Source organism: Saccopteryx leptura, chromosome 2 (assembly GCF_036850995.1).
Source record: "Saccopteryx leptura isolate mSacLep1 chromosome 2, mSacLep1_pri_phased_curated, whole genome shotgun sequence".
In the NCBI taxonomy this organism is placed as follows: Eukaryota; Metazoa; Chordata; class Mammalia; order Chiroptera; family Emballonuridae; genus Saccopteryx; species Saccopteryx leptura.
Window position 1 is genome coordinate 341,064,961 of NC_089504.1, and position 21,548 is coordinate 341,086,508.

Below are 21,548 nucleotides of genomic sequence, written 5' to 3' on the forward strand. Positions count from 1 at the left end.
AAAGTCTGTTTTATTTTTATTAATTAATTTATTTGTTTTTAGTGAGAGAGAGACAGTGTCAGATAGGCAGGCAGGGAGAGACATGAGAAGCACCAACTCACAGTTGCGGCACCTTAGTTGTCCATCCACTGTTTTCTCATGTGTCCTGATGGCGGCGGGGGGGCAGAGGGGAGCGGGCAGGGGGCTACAGCCGAGCCAGTAACCCATTGCTCAAACCAGTGGCCTTGGGCTCAAGCCACCAACCATGGGGTCATGTTTATGATCTCACGCTCAAACTGGCGACCCTGTGCTCAAGCTGGTGAACCTGCACTCAAGCCAGAGGAGCCCGCGCTCAAGCTGGCAACCTCGAGGTCTTGTACCTGGGTCCTCAACATCCCAGGCCAATGCTCTAGCCACTGTGCCACTACTTGGTCAGGCAGTCCTTTTTATTCCTAAAAATTATGATACATTGTTACCATGTGATGCCCTTCTGAATGGGCACAAAAGCAAGCCTTTTAATGCAGAGGAAAAGAATCAGCACTGAGTTGGAGAAAGGTGGCACACAGACACCATCTTCATTAAATGTTCAAAGTTGCTCTGGCCAAATTGCTCATTTGGTTAGAGCATCATCCTGATATGCAAAGGTTGTGGGTTTAATCCCAGGTGAGGGCACATATAGGAACAGATCAATGTTCCTGTACTTCTATCTCCCTCCCATCCTCTCTCACTCAAATCAATAAATAATATTTATTTAAAAAAGAAACCTTAGATCAGGGGTCCCCAAACTTTTTACACAGGGGGCCAGTTCACTGTCCCTCAGACCGTTGGAGGGCCGGACTATAAAAAAAACTATGAACAAATTCCTATGCACACTGCACATATCTTATTTTAAAGTAAAAAAACAAAACGGGAACAAATACAATATTTAAAATAAAGAACAAGTAAATTTAAATCAACAAACTGACCAATATTTCAATGGGAACTATGCTCCTCTCACTGACCACCAATGAAAGAGGTACTCTTCCAGAAGTGCGGCAGGGGCCGGATAAATGGCCTCAGGGGGCCGCATGTGGCCCGCGGGCCGTAGTTTGGGGACCCCTGCCTTAGATGTTCAAAGTTAACATCACAGTAACGGCACAAATAGACATCATGTGCCTCACATGATGCATTAAGAACCCTACAGAGCCCTGGCCGGTTGGCTCAGCGGTAGAGCGTCGGCCTAGCGTGCGGAGGACCCGGGTTCGATTCCCGGCCAGGGCACATAGGAGAAGCGCTCATTTGCTTCTCCACCCCTCCGCCGCGCTTTCCTCTCTGTCTCTCTCTTCCCCTCCCGCAGCCAAGGCTCCATTGGAGCAAAGATGGCCCGGGCGCTGGGCATGGCTCTGTGGCCTCTGCCTCAGGCGCTAGAGTGGCTCTGGTCGCAATATGGCGAGGCCCAGGATGGGCAGAGCATCCCCCCCTGGGGGGCAGAGCACCGCCCCTGGTGGGCGTGCCGGGTGGATCCCGGTCGGGCGCATGCGGGAGTCTGTCTGACTGTCTATCCCCGTTTCCAGCTTCAGAAAAATGAAGAAAAAAAAAATAAAATAAAATAAAAAAAAAAGAACCCTATAGAACTTCTATGGTATTCCTTCCAAAAGTTTATAACCTGAGTCTAATCCGAGAAAACAGACAAATCCAAATTAAGAAACTTTCAACAAAACAATTGGCCTGTACTCTAAAAATAACACATGAACCACAAATGATGACTCAAGAATTATTCCATCTTAAAGGAGACTAAAGAGACTTGACATTGAGCCGAATGTAATGCATGAACATATACTTTCTTCAGCTGTAAAGGACACTAGACACTATTGGGACAAGTGATGAAATCTGAGTAAAATCTGTATTAATGTGTCAGTGTTAACATTTCCTATTTTTGATCACTATACTGGATTATAAAAGAGAATTACCTGGCTTGACCTGTAGTGGTGCAGTGGATAAAGCATCGACCTGGAACGCTGAGATCACAGGTTCGAAACCCTGGGCTTGCCTGGTCAAGGCACATATGGGAGTTGATGTTTCCTGCTCCTCTCCCTCTTTTCTCTCTCTCTCTCTCTCTCTCTCTCTCTCTATCTCATGTGTGCTCCCTCTCTCCCCTCTCTAAAATGAATAAATAAAATCTTACAAAAAATTTAAAAAAGAGAATTCCTTGATTTTAAGAAATATACATTTACATATATAATTTTTAATTTTTTCCATTGATTTGAGACAGAGAGAGAGAGAAACAAAGGAAGAAAGGAAGAGAAAGAGAGAAGCATCAACTCGCCATTCCACTTAGTTGTTCCATTTAGTTTTGTACTCACTGATTGCTTCTCCTACGTGCCCTTACTGGGATTGAACCCACAACCTCAGCATGCCAGTATGATACTTTATCCATTGAGCCACCCAGCTAGGGATACACTTCAATATTTAGATCATCATATCTGCAACATATTCTTATACCATTTAGAAAAAATATATGTACATTACTACATGCATACACACACATATATACATTTAGCTGAGAGAGAAAAATATTATTCTTTGTAATATTCTTGCAACTTTTCTATAGGTTTGACATTATAACAAAAAAAAAATTTTTTTTAAAGCAGTTTACTCTGAAAATACACAAAACTTATTGAAGCTGGAACTAGGTCTAATTTATTCTCTTCCTCCATTCCTTTACATCAGTCCTTTAACAATTTCTAAAAGTTGACATTTATTGAACATTTGTGTCAGGCGCTATTCTAAAAAGCTTTATCTGTATTATTTAATTTAGACCTCTCAACATTATGAACTGGGAGTTGTTATTCCTGTTTCACAAATGAGTAAATTAAGGTTTAAAGGGATAATGTAATTTGCCTTAGATCACTTAGCAAATCAGAGGTGAAACCAGGATTTAAACCCACAGGACTGACTCCAGAGCCTGCTATTAACCATTTTTAAAACATTTCCTCTGGCGGTGGCACAATGGATAGAGCATTGGCCTGGGATGCAGAGGACCCAGGTTCGAAACCCCAAGGTCACTGCCTTAAGTGTGGGCTCATCTGACTTAAGCATGAGCTCACTAGCTTGAGTCCGTCTCTGGCTTGAGTATGGGATCATCAACATGACCCCATGGTCGCTGGCTGGAGCCCAAAGGTTGCTGGTTTGAGCCCAAGGTCACTGGCTTGAGCAAGTGGTTACTGGCTCAGCTGGAGCCCCACCCCACCCCGATCAAAGCACATATGAGAAAGCAGTCAATGAACAACTAAGGGGCTGCAACAAAAAATTGATGCTTCTCATCTCTCTCCCTTCTTGCCTGTCTGTCCCTATCTGTTGTTTAAAAAAAAAAAATTCCTGTTTAGGATCTCACAATTCCTCAGCTGGACTACTTTGAAAACTTCCAGTCTTGAATCCCTTAAAACTGTCCCCCAAATATTTTAAATAGCCTCTCAGTATGTTATTATGAATAGTATTCTTTTCAGTAGATTATATGTCTTCCATGGTCTGGCTCCCACCTACTCCTCCAGCGTATTACTATTGTCCACATCTCTTTAAAGTTAACCAACAACAAACTTCTTGTAGCTCTACATACATATTGTGTTGCTTCCCTTCTCTGTGCCTTTGTTCTTGTTGTTCCTTCTGCCTAAAATGCCATTCTCCTTACCTCTCACTCTTGCATCTGACTTACTCTTTCTCATCTAAAGATTTAGCCCAGGCCTTATTTCCTCCAGAAAGTACTGCTTACCTCAGGCTAGTTTAGGGTATCTTTCCCTCAGTATTTACACACACACACACACACACACACACACACACACTTTTTTTTAAATTAAGTGAAAGCAGGGGAGGCAGAGGGCCAGACTCCCACATGTGCTCCGACCAGGATCCACCTGGCAAGGCACCTATGGGGCAATGCTCTGCCTATCTGGGGCACTGCTCCAAAAGAGCTATTTTTAGTGCCTCAGCTGGAGGCCACAGGAGCCATCCTCAGCGCCCATCCTCAGCACCTGGGGCCAACTCGCTGGAACCAATCAAGCCATGGCTGCAGGACAGGGAGAAAAAGGGGGGGGGGAAGGTAGAGAAGCAGATGGTTGCTTCTCCTGTGTGTCCTGACCAGGAATGGACCCTGCACATCCACATGCCAGCTGACGCTCTGCCACTGAGCCAATGCGCCCGGACCTCAGTTGATATTACATCCTGTGCTTAGTTCTATCATTGTATTGCCACACAGTTTCATAATTGTGTCAATTCTATCAGTATCTCCCCCATCCCAAACTTATTTCTTCCTAAGCCAACACTAATCTTGTTTAGGTATCGCTCTTCCTCCAGTGCTTCAGAGGAATCTGGCCTGATCCCTAATTCAAGGGGTGATTCCTGATTAGATTAAGTCGATTCCCTTAAAAACTGTTACTGGTTTGTAATGACATAAGACCAAAGTTGGCCCAACCACATAGAGGAAGGACTTATATTCTATAGTTGGGTGAGTGGTATTCTCTTGTCCTTTCCTGCTGAGTGTTACCAAGGGAAGCAGGTAGCCCTGATTTCCTCTGACAGTCTTACAGTCAGGATGAAAACAGCCTTATGATCAACCAGCATTGTAAGCAGAAGAGCTAAGAGACAGGACCTGGGTACTTGATAACTGACTGAATTTTTTAATCAAGTACCCTGGAAGCCTGCCTTATCTATGTTCTGTTATGCGAGATAACTTCTTTATTGTTTGTGACTTTTAGTCAAGTGTCCATTGCTAACAGACAAGAGCATCCTTACTAAAATAAGTTGTAGCTACTGAGTTAATAAACAATTCCTCATACTAAACGAAACACAAAGAAGTAATCATTTTAGCATTGTGACCAGGTTATGCTTTGCTGAAATGGTCCTTGAAAGAGAGGAAATTCAAATACTTAATTACAGAAGACAGATAAGTAGTGGCAGGAAAGAATATCATTGAACAAAGGCACAGAGGGAGAAATGTCTGTAATGAATTCAGAGGCTAGTGAATGGAGGAGTCTGGCTAGAGTAGACAAGTTTATAAAGGGAAATAAGACAAAAAAGGCAGGCAAATTCACAACGTGAAAAGCCTTCAATAATATTTCTCCAAAAGTAAAGCCTCTTCAATAAATGGTGCTGGGAAAACTGGAAAGAATGAAACTAGACTGCTATTTGACATCACACATAAAAATTAACTTGAAATGGATTAAACATTTAAATATAAGATCTAAAACAACAACAAAAAAAGAACACAGTGCTCTACCACTAGCTGGTTGGCTCAGCAGTAGAGCGTCGGCCCGGAATGTGGAAGCTCCGGGTTCGATTCCCAGCCGGGCACACAGGAGAAGTGTTCATCTGCTTCTCCATCCTTCCCCCTCTCCTTCCTCTCTATCTCTCTCTTCCCCTCCCACAGCCAAGGCCCCACTGGAGCAAAGTTGTCCCCAGAGCTGAGGATGGCTCCATGGCCTCTGCCTCATGCACTAGAATGGCTCTCATTGCAACACCCCAGTTGGGCAAAGCATCGCACCCTGGTGGGCATGTCTGGTGGATCCAGTCAGGTGCATGCAAGAGTCTGTCTGTCTGCCTCCCTGCTTCTCACTTCAGAAAAATACAAAAAGTAAATAAACAAATAAATAACACATGAAGAAAACAAAGGTATTAAACTTACAGATCTTGGGATCAGAGAGGCTTCTATGATCCTGACCCCAAAGGCAAGGGAAATAAAAACAAAAATAAATACATGGGACTACATCAAACTAACTGCACAGGAAAAGAAACCATCAACAAAACAGAAAGACAACCAGCCAAATGGGAGAAGATATTTGTAAACAATACCTCCGATATAGGGCTAACATTCAAAATATACAAAGAACTCATATAACTCAACAACAACAAAAACCCACCATCCAATTAAAAATGGGTAGAGGACCTGAACAGACACTTTCCCCAAGAAGATATACAAATGGCCAACAGATGTATGAAAAGATGCTCAACTTCACTAGCTATAAGGGAAATGCAAATCAAAACCACAGTAAGAGCCTGACCAGGCGGTGGCGCAGTGGATAGAGCGTCGGACTGGGATACAGAGGACCCAGGTTCGAGACCCCGACGGCTCCAGTTTGAGCGCGGGCTCATCTGGTTTAAACAAAATCCCACCAGCTTGAGCCCAAGGTCACTGGCTCCAGCAAGGGGTTACTCGGTCTGCTGAAGGCCCACAGTCAAGGCACATATGAGAAAGCAATCAATGAACAACTAAGGTGTTGCAACGTGCAATGAAAAACTAATGATTGATGCTTCTCATCTCTCTCCATTCCTGTCTGTCTGTCCCTGTCTATCCCTCTCTCTGACTCACTGTCTCTGTAAAAAAAAATAAATAAATAAATAAAAATATAAAAAAAATAAAAATAAACCCACAGTAAGATACTATCTCACAATTATTAGAATGGCTATTATCAATAGGACAAGAAATAACAAATGTTGGAAGAGATGTGGAGAAAAAGGAACTCTTATTTACTGGTGGTGAGAATGTAAAGTGGTATAGCCATTATGGAAAAACAATATGGAGGTTCCTAAAAAAATTAGGAATAGATCTACCATATGACCAGCAATCCATCTTCTATGTATATACCCAAAACTTTGAAAATATTTATTCATAAAGCTATATGTACCCATATGTTCACTACAGCATTATTCACAGTAGCCAAGACATGAAAACAACCTAAAAGTGTCCTTCGATGAATGATTGGATAAAGAAGATGAGGTACATACATACAATGGAATACTACTTAGCCATAAGAAAGGATAAAATACTGCCATTTGCAACAACATGGATGGACTGTGAGAGTATCATGCTAAGCACAGTAAGTCAGACAGAAAAGGACAAGAACTATATGATTTCACTCCTAGGTGGGATACAAATCAGAAAGCAACAAACAAACTAACAAAACAAAACGAACTCAGACCCGGACACAGTATGGCGGTTACCAGAGGGGAAGGCAGGTGGGGAGAGGATGAAGAGGGTAGAGGGGGCCAAATATATGGTGACAGAGACTAGATTTTGGGTAGACAATAAAACAGACAGATGGTGTATTAAAGACTTGTACACTTAACACATTTCATGTATTAACCAATATTACCTCAATAAATAAATTTAATTTTTAAAATAACATTTTTTCTTCAGTTATTTTATTTATTTTAGAAAGGAGAGAAACACTGATTCAGTGTTCCACTCATCTATGCATCCATTGGTTGTTTATTTTATGTGCCCTGACCCAGGATCAAACCCACAACCTTAGCATATCAGGACGACACTCTAACCAGCTGCACTGCCAGGCCAGGGTCTCCAGTTACTTTTTATTGATTTTAGATAGAGAGGAAGGGCAAGAGAGAGAGAAACATCAATCTGTTCCTGTACGTGCCCTGACCAGTGAACGAACCCACCACCTCAGTGTACTGGGACAATGCTCTAACCAACTGAGTTATCTGGTCAGGGCTCTCCAGTTATTCTCTAAAACTGCAATTTGGCTTTTAACTTTATCAGTGATATTTTCTTTCTTAGGTCATTAAGAATGGGTACATAGTTTATTTTTTACCTTTTTAAATATCTTAATATTTTTATTTTAAAAAGAGGTATACAGCCCTGGCTGGCTGGCTCAGTGGTAGAGCACCAACCCAGCATGTGGAGGTCCTGGGTTCGATTCTCAGTCAGGACACACAGGAGAAGTGACCATTTGCTTCTACGTCCCCCCCCCCACACACACACATTTCTCTTTCTCTCTCTCCCCCACCCGCAGCCATGGCTCAAATGGTTCGAGCAAAGCTGGCCCCAAATGCTGAGGATGGCTCCACAGCCTACCCTTGGGAGCTAAAATAGCTCGGTTGCTGAGCAATGGAGCAGTGGCCCTAGAAAGCAGAGCATTGCCCAGTAGGGGGCTTGCTGGGTCAATCCCGTTTGTGGCCATGTGGAAGTCTGTCTCTGCCTCCCTTAATTTAAAAAAAAAAAAAAAAAAAAAAGGAGGTATACAATTCCAATAATACGCACCATTTTGGCAAGGAAATTCTTCATTATTATTTTCATTTATAATTGCCAAAAAGTACCTCTATAAATATTAACCTCTGTCCTCTAAAATTACGAGTGTAAAAAAAAAAACTTTCCATCAAAATAAGTACACATAAATGTGAGTTCTATGAAATTCTAGTACCTCAGAAATGTAAATATTAGCTTGTTTCAGTAACTCCCCAATAATCAGAACATTTGAAGTAGTACCATCTCCTGTAATATCATCCTGGGCTGCAGCTACTTTTGCTATCATGGAAGCTGTTGGGTGTTGAATTTGCTGGAAAAAGCAAGCAACAGATTTAAAATGAGAGAGAATGAAATAAACAGTCCACCAAAAACAAGATAATCTAAGGGTCAATAGTAAAATTAAGAAATGAAATAAACTTCATTCTATAAATTCACAGGTTTTGTATTATCACCAAAAGTTAAAAGTTGAGAACTGAGATTTGAATATTTTATAAAAGAATCTTTGCTTCAGAATGCAATGACATTTCCAAAATTAGATTAAATCCTTCAATCTCAAAGATTTTATATATTTACTAAAATTGCAAAGGATTATTTTCCTTTTCCATGATTACAGGGGGAAAAAATGCAGTACCTTTAAAAGATGCAACTAATTTGAAAGTATCCTTAAGCTATTACTTGGACTACACAAAGATTTGAAAACAGCCAAAAAAAATTATTTACTGAGCTTTAATCCAACAATTCTTATTATTGCAATATTTAGCTGAGGGCCTTGGTTTAAAGATATGCAAATTCTATTATGCTCTCAATTAAAACTTATTAAGTTTTATCCAAGTCAGTAGTCTCAGCTCACCATCTCCTGAAGCAGCACATTGCCGTCTTTGGTGAGTTTGACGTCACCTGAGCCAGAAACAAGCCTGTTCAGAAGACAGTGATGTTACTAACTTCATATGGCAAGAGTCAAGACGCTCATGTTGCTTCCCACTCCACTATCCATAATACAGGGAACTGGTCTTGGAAAACTTCCATCATACCATGGGCGATACCCCAATACCACTATTTGCAGCCCACAGAATCCTTTTCCCCCAGATGGACTGCTATGGCAATTTCACGCCAAATGGAGCATTTACAAGTTTAATGATAAGTGTAGTTGGTGATTTATGACAGTAGTTTGGCCAAGAGTACTTGGAAGTCTTCAAGCCACAAATTTGTGAATTTCCTGCAAGTTTTTTATTTTGGTGAAATGTCACTATCCATTCATTCAATTTAGTTCCTTCTCTCAGATCCTCACATTTATTAGATCATCAAATTCTGTCAATTCTACAACCCAAAAGCATCTTCATGCTACTCCTTCCTCTCCATTTCCACTGTCATCGTCATCTGTAGTCTGAACTATTTAGCATCCAGGTGTCTCTGACTTTGAATCTACCCTCCATTTATCTTCGTAAAAGGCAGTATGGGTCAGTTCCCTGATCAAAAATCCTTCAATGGTCTCCATGTACCCCATTACTTTCAAGGTAAAATCCAAACTAGTTAGCGATGACATAGTTATTCTTTCCCAATCTGGCTTATATCTATTTTAAATGCATCATCTACCAAATGAAATCTTGTGGGTAAATCATGTGGTTCCCTTAATACATCACGTCTGTTGTTTCTGTTGGAATTACACCAAGTGGCTTTCTTCTTCTGAAGTAGCTTTCTAGAAGACCTCACTTCTCCAACTGATGAACTCTAACTCACCTTTCAAGACTAATCAAAATCATGTTATTTGAGGGTCTTTTCCTTCTCACTCTCCCATCAATAACTCATCCCTTCCCTAAGTATAATCATATTGTGATGAAAAACATGATGCAAGCCACACATTTTTATATAATATATATTATAAAGTGTATAGATCACATTTATTTCTACCAAATCTCCTTGAGGAACTGAAACTTATTTTGGTCATCTGTGTGTTCTCAGCATCCCTCTTTTACTGTTCATTTATTTTGCTCATTCCTGAGACTGTAGCTCTCCTAATACCTTTGTGCCCTCACTAGTCTCCTTCCCTCACTCTGTCCTAAAGAAAATGGTGCTAAATAAATATACGCTGAATAACAGGATGAACAGATACGAAGAACCTTAGGCACAGAGTCCAAGTAACTTGCCTAAGGACTCACAGCTAGAGGGGGAACTCGGATTTGAACCCACGCCTGCCAGGCTCCAAAGCCCGTGCCCTCGCCACAACACACTGCCAAACAAATCCAAAACGAAAAGCAGACAGGAATACAGTCGTAAAAAGCAGGTGAGTTAGATGGCTTGTTTCATGTGAAATACTAAATTAACTTTCAAACTGCATATGACCCTTGACGAAAAGTTGGTGGGGCGGGATGGGACAGGAAAGGGAATCACAGCTTCACTCGTGGGGTCCTTTCCTCGGGGGATGTTCTCCTCCTCCCCCACCTGACTAGTTATGACCTCAGGAGAGAAATGAGAATGAGGGAACCCAGGCCCACAAGTGTATCCTCATGGCTCCAATCTCCACGGAACGTTCGCCTTACAGCACGTCCTGACACAAAACAAACCCCCGACAGCCTAACCGCCGCTCCAACCGCCGTCTCACATTTTCATGGTGCCCTTAGGACCCAAGTTGGTCCGCAGCAGATCCTGCAGCCCTCGGGCGGCACATACATTGACCGCCAAGGCAGCCTGGGCCCGCGCCACCTCAGCCTTGGAGTTCACAGCCTTTATTGCAGCCATAACAGGAGGATAAAGAAGCCCCCGCTCCGCAAAAACAGCCGAAGCCGCGATTCTGATGTAAAGCCCCGCGCCAATATTCCAATCGGAGCCTCAGCCAATCCTCTCACCGAAGGGGAGTGACGTCATCAGGCATCGCCGAGACGGAAGCCAGAATCGCCTTGGGTCGGGTCGCAAAGATGGCGTCCTCCCCCTCGGCTCGGCCTTCGGCCGGGAAGCGAGTGGTAAGTCAAGATGAACTGCGGCGCTTGATGAAGGAGAAGCAGCGTCAGAACACCAACAGGCGACGCATTGAATCTCCATTTGCGAAGTACAACCGGTTGGGGCATCTGAGTTGTGCCCTGTGTAACACCGCAGTTAAGAGCGAGCTCCTGTGGCAGACCCACGTCCTGGGAAAGCAGCACCGAGAGAAAGTGGCCGAGCTGAAAGGTGCGAAGGAAGCCACCCAGGGGCCGTCCGCCAGCGCAGTGCCTCCGGCCGTCAAGAGGAGGGCGCCGGACACAGACAGCCACGATGCCAAAAGAGCGAAGGCCTCCCAGGTGCCCCAGGTCCAGCCCTCCACGTCCGCTTTGCCCACCAGCGTTGACAAAGCAGGAAAGGAGTCCACGAGAGCTACCCTCGGTAAGGCATCGGGACTTGGTTTACTCCCTGATTACGAAGACGAGGAGGAGGAGGAAGGAGAGGAGGAGGGAGGAGAAAGACAAGAGGGGGCCTCCAGCAAACAGCCGCCCGACGCGCAGGGCAAGGAAAACTCCCTTTCATCCTCACGGGAGGCAACAAGTAGTATGCTGCCAAGCGGTTTCTCGAATACAAACCCTCCGAAGGCCCCTTTAATTCCTCATTCAGGGTCAATTGAGAAAGCAGAAATACATGAAAAAGTAGTGGAAAGGCGAGAAAACACTGCGGAAGCATTACCGGAAGGTTTTTTTGATGACCCTGAGATAGATGCGAGGGTACGAAAGGTTGATGCGCCGAAGGATCAGATGGACAAGGAGTGGGACGAATTTCAGAAAGCCATGAGACAGGTCAACACTATATCCGAAGCCATAGTTGCTGAAGAGGATGAGGAGGGACGGCTGGACCGGCAGATTGGGGAAATCGATGAGCAGATAGAGTGTTACCGTCGGGTAGAAAAACTACGGAATCGCCAGGATGAAATAAAAAATAAGCTTAAAGAGGTCCTGACTATAAAAGAACTGCAGAAGAAGGAAGAGGAGAATGTTGACAGCGACTATGAGGGAGAACTACAGGATTTGTTGTCTCAGGATTGGAGGGTGAAGGGGGCTTTGTTGTAAGGTTTCAAGGACCCAGTATTTCTAACACTCTGCAATTGTATAAAAAGTGTTGTCTCTCCATATGATGTCGGTTACTCCATACCTGGAAGTTTGATAACCTGACTAGGCTACCTGGAGGTTTGATAACCCGACTAGGTTGTTGCGGTACAATATGACCTTGTGAAAACAGCACTTTGGAAAATTGGTGTAAAGTATTTTTGAGGTCAAGTTGTTTTGAAATTTTTTAAGTATTATATGCTAAAATGCCAGCTTTTTCACATGTTTACGAATTCAAATGTATAATTTGCAGTTGGAAAATCTGTAAGCTGTAAATATTGTACATAGTTAAATATATTTACTTAAGTAATTATGTTTTGAAATTTATTAATAGAAATAAGACTAACAGACAAGCTTTTAGATGAATACCATGTGTATTGGGATGTATATGCCTTTTTCTTTTTTGTATTATTTATTCATTTTGAGAGAGGAACATCAAGCTGCTCCTATATGTGCCCTGACCGGAGAATTGAATCAGCAGCCGCCGTGCTCTGGGATCACGCTCCAACCAACGGAGCTATCCCTCCAAGATTTAATTTTCTTAGAGGAAGGGAGGGGGGAGAGAAGCATTTATTGTTTCACTCAGCCATGCTCTCACTGGTTGCTGCCCATATGTGCCCTCACTGGGGATCAACCCACAAGCTTGCCCTTTCGGAGGACTTTTTTAACCAAGTGAGCTAACTGGCCAGGGCACCTTTTTCTTTTCTGACCCCATAGATCAAGCTCAAGAGGGAGGAGGAGTTTGGGTTTTTGTTTTTAAGAATACTACTCATAGCCTGACAAGGCGGTGGCGCAGTGGATAGAGCATTGGACGGGAATGCGGAGGACCCAGGTTCGAGAACCCGAAGTCGCCAGCTTGAGCACGGGTTCATCTGGTTTGAGCAAAGCTCAGCAGCTTGGACCCAAGGTTGCTGGCTCGAGCAAGGGGTTACTGGGTCAGCTGAAGGCCCCCGGTCCAGGCACATATGAGAAAGCAATCAATGAACAACAAAGGTGTCACAATGGAAAACTAATGATTGATGCTTCTCATCTCTCTGTTCTTGTCTGACTCTCTCTGTCTCTAAAAAAAACCACAACACTACTCATAGATTAATAAGTCATTCAGAGCTTATCAGTTCTCTATATTCTCTTTCTGTTTCAAAAACTTGGTATAGGATAACGTGGTGTAAAATATATGCCAAACATCACCAGCCTCCCTAACCCAAACTTTCCCACGATTAAATCAAAGATTCTTAGACATAAGTGCACATGAAGATATCAACAAAGCTTTTAAAATAGTGTCCATGAATCAACTAGGACGTTTTTTAAAAATTCGTGTGCCCTTGCGCTACTAGTAGAGAGAGTCAATAAATCTGGAGTGGGGCCCAAGCATCTGAATTCGTTTTGAAAGCTTCCCCGTTTATTCTAACAACACCAAAGTTGGAGAGCTGCTGTAAATCCAGAACCCATTTATGTTTTTCAAGCTTTTTTTCTTAAATAACATGTTCCATAAATTTACTATTATAAAAAATATTTTATTTATGTTCCCTCCGATCTGAAATTTTATTACATTTTGTGGCAAATTAGGATTCAGTTACTGGTTCTGTTTATTGTAGGAAGAATATACAGGAAGTCCTCACTTAACATCATTGATAGGCTCTTAGAACAGCAAAATTACTGTAGTTGATATAAATGAGTTGTGTAAATACCTGTGGCATTTCATTAACATTATAATGAAAGGATGTTGAACAAAAAATGTTATTCGAGCACCTGCTGAATACTTTTTTTCCAGGACTAACAACAATTGGCTTGTGCTATTCATTGTTAGCTTAAATTATTCCTTCTCCCTTTGGAGACAGAGGTATTCAAATAGGGGAAAGGAATTAGCAGTGCTTTGGAGATAGAAATGCATACAGCATATTCAAATAAAAGTGAGTAGTGATAATAGCCAAGATTTACACAGTTCTTCTTAAATATAGGTGAGGTAGGATACTAAGTGCTTTACATAAACTCTGTCTAGTTTCCCGAAAGCCCAGATTTTACGGAGGAGAGTACCAAGAGATAAAGGTGTGAAAGAGCCTTGAATGCTAGATGAGAGGATTCTGTAGACCAGGGGTCCCCAAACTTTTTACACAGGGGGCCAGTTCACTGTCCCTCAGACTATAAAAAAACTATGAACAAATCCTTATGCACACTGTACATATCTTATTTTAAAGTAAGAAAACAAAATGGGAACAAATACAATATTTAAAATAAAGAACAAGTAAATTTAAATCAACAAGCTGACCAGTATTTCAATGGGAACTATGCTCCTGTCACTGACCACCAATGAAAGAGGTGCCCCTTCTGGAAGTGCAGTGGGGGCTGGATAAATGGCCTCAGGGGGCCGCATGTGGCCCTCGGGCCATAGTTTGGGGACCCCTGCTGTAGACGGTGTGAGAAAAGGGGAAGCTTTTGAGCAAAAAAATGTATCTGCTAAAAAAATATGGAAGATGACTTTAGTTGCAGTATATATCATACTATTCTATATAGTATGGAATATATATTCTATGTAAAATGTACTTAACATGGATTGGGGGAAAGGAAGTTCGTAGGCTAGTTGGAAACTAGATTTTTAAAAGCAGGGTAACAGTCTACAGCAATATCACCCTGAAGACGCAAGATTTCTTCTAAAAGGGTGACTGAGACTGATTAGATACGGATTGAGAGAAAAGGCATCGACCCACAGGAAGACCTAACATTTTTGTGACCAGAAGTGGAAGAAAAACAGATAAAGATGGAATTGAAGGGTTTGGGGGTTTTTTTGGTGTGGACGCCTAAAAGAAGTTATCTAACACTGAGAATTTAATTACCTGCTGCCTTTGGCAGAAAGTCTGCTTCCTTGAGCTGATTGGTGATTGCAACTTCAGTCTGATCACATAAAGAGGGCATGCCCACCTCAACTGTGTGGAAGAACCTCATTTACCCAGTTTTCTATCATTCATTGCTTTATTATTTCAGAGGATGAAAAGGTACAGTACAAAGATGGGCTTGAATGGTAGGTCCAGTTCTGTGTTGGCTTAAGCGTCTAGGCTTACAAGCAAGAGGAGCACTGTCCACTTAAAAATATAAGGCAAGCCTGACCTGTGGTGGCGCAGTGGATAAAGCGTCGACCTGGAATGCTAAGGTTGCTGGTTTGAAACCTGCACTTGTCTGGTCAAGGCACATATGGGAGTTGATGCTTCCTGCTCCTCCCTTCTCTCTCCTCTCTAAAGTGAATCAATAAAAAAATAAAATAAAAATAAAATTTTTTTAAAAATATAAGGCAAGCCACATATAAATTTTAAATTTTCTGGCAGCCACGTGAAAAAGAAGAAATGTAAATTATTTTTAACGAATTTAATCCAATATATCCATAATATTAATGTTTGAATATATAATCAATATTCAAATATTAGTGAAATATTTTATATTTGGGTGTTTCTATATTTTTGAAATCTGGGTGTATCTAACAGCACATCTCAGTTTAAGACTGGCCACATTTCAAGTACCCTTAGCCATATGTGACTAATGGCTACCATAGGGACAGTGCAGATTTAAACAGAAAGGTATATAGGTGGAAAAATAAAACACGCTCAGAAGGTAGTGGGCAGAACAATTTAAGTAGAGCAGTGTTCACTCCTGACAACGGGAGTTATTGGAAAAGTATCATAGATTATGAACCATTGTGGAGGGCCTTGACTGCCATGCTCTAGAGTTGGAACTTCCTCTGAGATAACAATTGCATATCCTTGAGGTTGAGTCCTCAATTATAAAACAAAGTATTTATCAGGTATGTTACTACACACATAAACCCCATTGAGTATTTAGAAGTCCAAAAAGCTCTGCTTGGAACCTGATTTCAAATAGCATGGCAGCCTTGTCATTCATTTCTTAGCCCTAATGTCCCTTTCTCGGGGGACATAAATGCCATCTTCCCATCTTCTGTCACTCTCACATTATTCTATCAATTCATTAAACTTATCACTATCTTAAATTAGCTTGTACGTTTTCCATAAATTATGTTTCTCCCCACCAGAATGTTAACTCCACAAGGGCAGGGAGCTTGTATGTCTTGTTCACAACTTAAAATAATGCCAGGCACATAACAGAGCTCAATATCTGCTGAATGAATAATATCCACATTGCAGAAAGTTGCTTGGAAAAGTGGTAAAAAGTCCAGTCTAACTCTTGGAAGTCAGAACCAACACAAAAGTTAGTTGAACAGCTTAAAGGGTTAAGAAATATTTTCCTGCCTGTTTCTCTTTTCTGGCACATGAAGCCCTTACCTGTTCTGAGGGAAGTGGCCCAGGAGGCATACACAACAAGTATAATGGGCCACCTCTGCATCTAGCAGCTAATAAGAATTCTTCATGACACCAAGCAAAGAGGGATGTCCATATTGTCCATTTGTCAGGAGCTAGGGGCAGTCTTGATTGCCTAGAGGCCACATAAGTGGAGAAAGGAAGGACTAAATCAGCGGCAGGGTAAGATCAGAGAGCAAGTACATATTGCCTCCAAGCTGTTCTGTCCTCTGGCCCCTCTCTGCCATCACCATTTTTGTTTGGCTCAAACCTGTCACTTGGCAGTCAAAGCTCTTTCAGAGTGAGTCTTTGCAGTCAGCCATCCTTCACTGAAAGCACACCCAGTCTCAGGAGGAAAGGAGTTCCATCTGGCTGCACCTGCACTGTACTAACAGCATCTGGCAGACGACAAGCACCCTGGGAGCCTTTGGGAGAGTTCAGAGGACCACACTGATTGGGTGGTTGGTGGGGGTGGTGATTGTTTTCATTGAGTATGTGTGTGTTTTGTTGCTCTTCCAAGTGTGGTTATAAGAGAGCATCGACCAAATCAGGTTGTCACGTTATTAATAATAGTTACCATTTACAGGACTTAACACACCATCTCTGATCCTCACAGCAACCTTGTAAGGTATATAGCATCTTCATTTTACAGGTGAGGAAACATACTCAGAAGTGAAGAAACTTATTCAAGGCAAAACTCCCAAAGCCCTATCACCCTGCATCATTATTACTCAACATAACGTATATTTTCAAGTCTCAACCTTATATTTTCAAGATAGGTAAAACAGTTCTCACCTCCATTTTAGACATCTTGTCCGAGATCATTCAGCAAGTTCATTGCTAAAGTAGGACTAAGATGTAACTTATTCCCAGTCCAATATTCTCTCTACTATTTAATAGTAAAATGTGGAAAATGGGAGAGATTCCCCAAAACAGGAAGAATTAAGATTACAGAAGTTTACTGTCAAGTTTAAGGGTACTCTTCAGGCTATGGTTGGGAAGCCATATTTTTTGAACTTTATCAGATTCTTTGCACTCTGCTCTGCCTTCCCCGCATTTCAACAGCAATAAATTTTACTCTCTGGCATTCTCTGATGGAAGCAAGAATAACGACTTCAATTCCCAGACATTCCAACTAAGAAACAAATCTGAGTCTCTCACTCCATATCTGTGACCTCAACCCTGCCCTAGAAGCCCCTGACTGTGCCATAGATCAGCTATTCCCAAAAGCACACTTGACTCAACTCTTTGCCCTCTCCTACCTCAGCCTGGCAGCTGCAGCGCAAAGATATTAAGAGACTAAGAAACCCCTCTGGTTAAGAACCCGCCTCCACAGCCTTTATTAAGAATGCCATGGACTGATTTGAATTATTACTTCTTCCTACAGCTGTTCCCTTTTAAATATTTATCCTGGCAAACACCATTACGGTTTTTTACAACTTATTTTAATTGTGTGACTATTAAGCAAACCAAACCATAAAATCAGCTCTCAGGGCTGAGATTTACATGATTCATAGACAAGAGCTTATTAAAAAAAAGAATCCACAGAGTGTAAACTAGCATCACGAGTGCCCTACATCATCTCTCTGAAGGTGTGGAGCCTTTTCCCCATTCCTGCCTCTGGTTGCCGAGCTTCCATAAAAAATAAACTTAATCTATCCATTTTCCTGTGACTTTTTTTTCTTAACAATCCTGATGAGTCTAAACTGGCAGAAGCTCTGAGAGGCTCACAAACAGGATCAGCGCCCTGGAAGATTTGGGATTGAGGTCTGAGGAAAGGATGTAACCACCTGGGGACTTTGATTAAATAAGGTTTGGCAGGAGGTAGCTTGCTTATTTCCTACCAAGGGAGTGCCTGATTTGGATCATGAGGCTCTATCCAATAAAACTCCCTTCAAAAATGCATTCACACACAAATACTTATATAAAGATTCCAGAGGTTCAAGGACACCCCAGAGCCTATCCACAGATCCCTAGGGGGTCCACGAGCCTCAGGTAATTTCTTGCTACTTTGACTGTTAGCACCCAAGTGGCCCTTATTTCTCCCCTACATCTTTACACTAGCCAGTAACTCACTTCCAGTTTCTCTACACAGCAGCCAGAGTGATACCAATTCTGTTAAAACCTGTCAGCTCATGCTACTTCTCTGTTCAGTATAATCCAATAGCTTCCCATTTCACCTGCAATAAAAGCCAACATCTTTACAGTAGTTTACGGGACCCTACAGGATCTTGTCTAGAGATACCCTGCTGACCTCATCTCCAGATCCTCTCACCCTTGACCCCTGCCACTCTAGCCACACCATCTCCTTCCCCTTTCAACATGGTTGACACATCTTGGCCTCTACTTGCTGCTCCCTCTACCCTGGAACACACACAGCTCTCTCCTTCATTTCTTCCAGTCTTTATTCAAGGTCACTTTGTGAGGCCTTCCTGACCACTGTATTTAACACTGCAACCCCACTCTGACCTGCCTGGGATCTCCTACTTTCTTTTTCTTTTTTTCCAAAGCACCCATCAATCACCTTACATACTATACATTTTATATAGTTTATTTGTTTGTTTGTTTGTTTTTATTTATTTATTCATTTTTAGAGAGGAGAGAGAGAGGGAGAGAGAGGAGAGAGAGACAGAGAGAAGGGGGGAGGAGCTGGAAGCATCAACTCCCATATGTGCCTTGACCAGGCAAGCCCAGGGTTTCGAACCGGCGACCTCAGCATTTCCAGGTCGACGCTTTATCCACTGCGCCACCACAGGTCAGGCTTTACATAGTTTATTAATTTATTTCCTATACTAACTTGTTAGCTCCACGAGGGTAGGGACTTTTGTGTTTTGTTCCATTGCTGTTCCTGTTATAGTGCCTCACACAGAGTAGGCATTCAATAAACACTTGACTGATTGATGACCAACTGAATGATTATACTCTGAAGTGGTATGAATATATCCAGGCTGGGGAGTAAAAGGGGGTATACACTTACTGAAATATCTCTAAGTGCCAGGAAGTTTGCAAGTTAATATGAGTTATCTCATTTAATTGTCACACACAATCCTAAGAGATTTTCATCCCCATTTCACCATGAAAACGGAAGCCCAGAGAAGTTAAAAACAACACAACAACAGATGAAGGTTACACAGCCAATGGGGGGTCATAATTCAAACCTAAGTCTGTGTGATTCCAAGTCTTGCTATTCCCACCACACATTAGCTCATTTTCCTTGGTAGCAGTTCCCAGTTCTCTAAGGAAATACAACTGCCAGCTAGTTATGTTTTGCAGCAGGGGCCTGAGTAAAAGATCATTCATTAGGGTTCCTTGGAGTTCTAATCAAGCAAAACAAACATTTAGAATCTGAGCCTTTTGTGTTTTTTTTTAAAAGAACCTGAATCTTTTAGGACATTTATATCAAACGATCAAAGACACAACATAATGGGCATCCTTCTAAGGGAGCTTAGCACTTTCAGAGCTTTATTCATTCATTCCATTCACTCATGGATTTCATTGATTTATTCATAAATATTTGCTAAGTGCTTACTATGGGCCCAGCTCTGTTCTAGATACTGAGAACGAAAAGATGCATAAGACAAAGATGTCACTCTCCACGGTAGGTTTGAAGTCTAGGGCAGTGCTGTCCAACAGAAGTATAATGTCAGCTAAGTATGCAGTTTTATATTTTCTAGTCATCACATTTTCAAAAAGGTAAAAATAAAGTTGAAATTGAATATATTTTTATTTAACCCAACATATACAAAATAATCACTTCAACATGTAATCACTATATATAAATACATTATTGAGCTATTTTGCAGTCTTTGGTAACACATCTTTGAAATCAGTGTGTACTTTACACTTATAGCACATCTCAACTCTGACTAGCCACATTTCAAGAGCTCAAGAGCCACATGTGGCTAGTGATGACAGCATTTGACAACACAGGGCTAGGGAAAAAGATACAGTCATGGGTATTTTCAAAACAACACAGTAAATGCAGTGATAGAGATATGTTCAGGTTCACTCAAGTGCCAGAGTTAGGACTTGAGTGTCCAGTGACCTTCCAGTCCCAAAGACCTTGCTCATTCTGTGACACATCAGAGACTCTATGCCACTTTCAATCAATGGGATTGTGGTTGACTTCAAGCAAGCAAGCTTAATACATCCTAAATAAAATTCATTCTTTCACCTGAAATGTCTCCTCCTCCCCCTCTCATTTCCTATTTCAATTGATGGCACCATTATCTACCTGCTTACTCAAGTCATCCTCACTTGATCTTTAGGTAAGTGAGCACTTTGTCTAGAAGATACGTGATCTAAATGTTTATCAAAAAATGCACCTTTCTCTCCACCCCAACTAACTGAGCTTGTTCAGGCCACCTTCATCTGTCACAAGAACCTTTCCCCCCTAGTTCTATTGAAATATAATTGATATACATCAGTGTATAAGTTTAAGGTGTACAGCATAATGGTTTGACTTACATAATTATGAAATGATTACCACAAGTTTACTTAGCATCCATCATCTCATATACAATAGATACAATAAAAGAATTTTTTTTCCTTAAAATTATGGACCACTTCATGAATTTGCAGGTCATCCTTGGACAGAAGCCTGTGTATCCTTCCAATTTTAGTGTAGGTATTGCTAAAGCCCACACGAAGAACTTGGTAATTAGTTCCTTTACCTCAGTCACTTCCCTACCCAGCTTCAACAGTAGTTACTACTTCATAAAGCCCTACATGGCTATCCATTCCCTATACCAGGGGTCCCCAAACTACTGCCCGCTGGCCGCATGCAGCCCCATGAGGCCATTTATCCAGCCCCTGCCGCACCTCTTTCATTGGTGGTCAGTGAGAGCACAGGATGCGGATCTGGAGTACTGTATGTGGCCGTGCCGCAAAGCACTGCGTCGCTCACGTATAGTACTACTTCCGGTGACACGGGACTCATGCTTCACGGTTTGGGAAGCGCATCATATCACTTGTGATGGCTAGCAGTGACAAATATGGAACCAGACATTGACCATCTCATTAGCCAAAAGCAGGCCCATAGTTCCCATTGAAATACTGGTCAGTTTGTTCATTTAAATTTACTTGTTCTTTATTTTAAATATTGTATTTGTCCCGTTTTGTTTTTTTACTTTATAAAATAAGATATGTACAGTGTGCATAGAGATTTTGGTCATAGTTTTTTTTATAGTC

At 41.9% G+C, this 21,548-nt stretch overlaps 2 protein-coding genes across 4 annotated transcripts in view; one reads left to right on the top strand and one right to left on the bottom strand.

Moving 5' to 3' along the window:
* CCT6B (chaperonin containing TCP1 subunit 6B) overlaps positions 1-10,891 on the bottom strand; it is a 30,579-nt gene extending 19,688 nt beyond the window's left edge. The window contains exons 1-3 of one of the 3 annotated variants that reach the window (XM_066363838.1): positions 10,837-10,891; positions 8,844-8,907; positions 8,169-8,303 (exon numbers count right to left, since the gene is read on the bottom strand). In XM_066363838.1, the coding sequence (XP_066219935.1) occupies positions 8,169-8,303; positions 8,844-8,907; positions 10,837-10,862 (225 nt within the window). In that variant the 5' untranslated portion in view covers positions 10,863-10,891. Of the gene's footprint in view, positions 1-8,168; positions 8,304-8,843; positions 8,908-10,592; positions 10,733-10,836 lie in introns of those variants that run through there. The other 2 variants (XM_066363837.1, XM_066363840.1) reach the window with 2 other exon arrangements.
* ZNF830 (zinc finger protein 830) lies at positions 10,885-12,423 on the top strand. Its single transcript, XM_066363859.1, has one exon. It carries the CDS (start codon positions 10,906-10,908, stop codon positions 12,019-12,021), a length of 1,116 nt encoding a protein of 371 aa, XP_066219956.1. The 5' UTR covers positions 10,885-10,905; the 3' UTR covers positions 12,022-12,423.
* Positions 12,424-21,548: the final 9,125 nt, after the last annotated feature.

Bases quoted from the DNA above. Each gene is read 5' to 3' on its own strand.
- ZNF830 (XM_066363859.1), top strand. From the start codon at position 10,906: ATGGCGTCCTCCCCCTCGGCTCGGCCTTCGGCCGGGAAGCGAGTGGTA.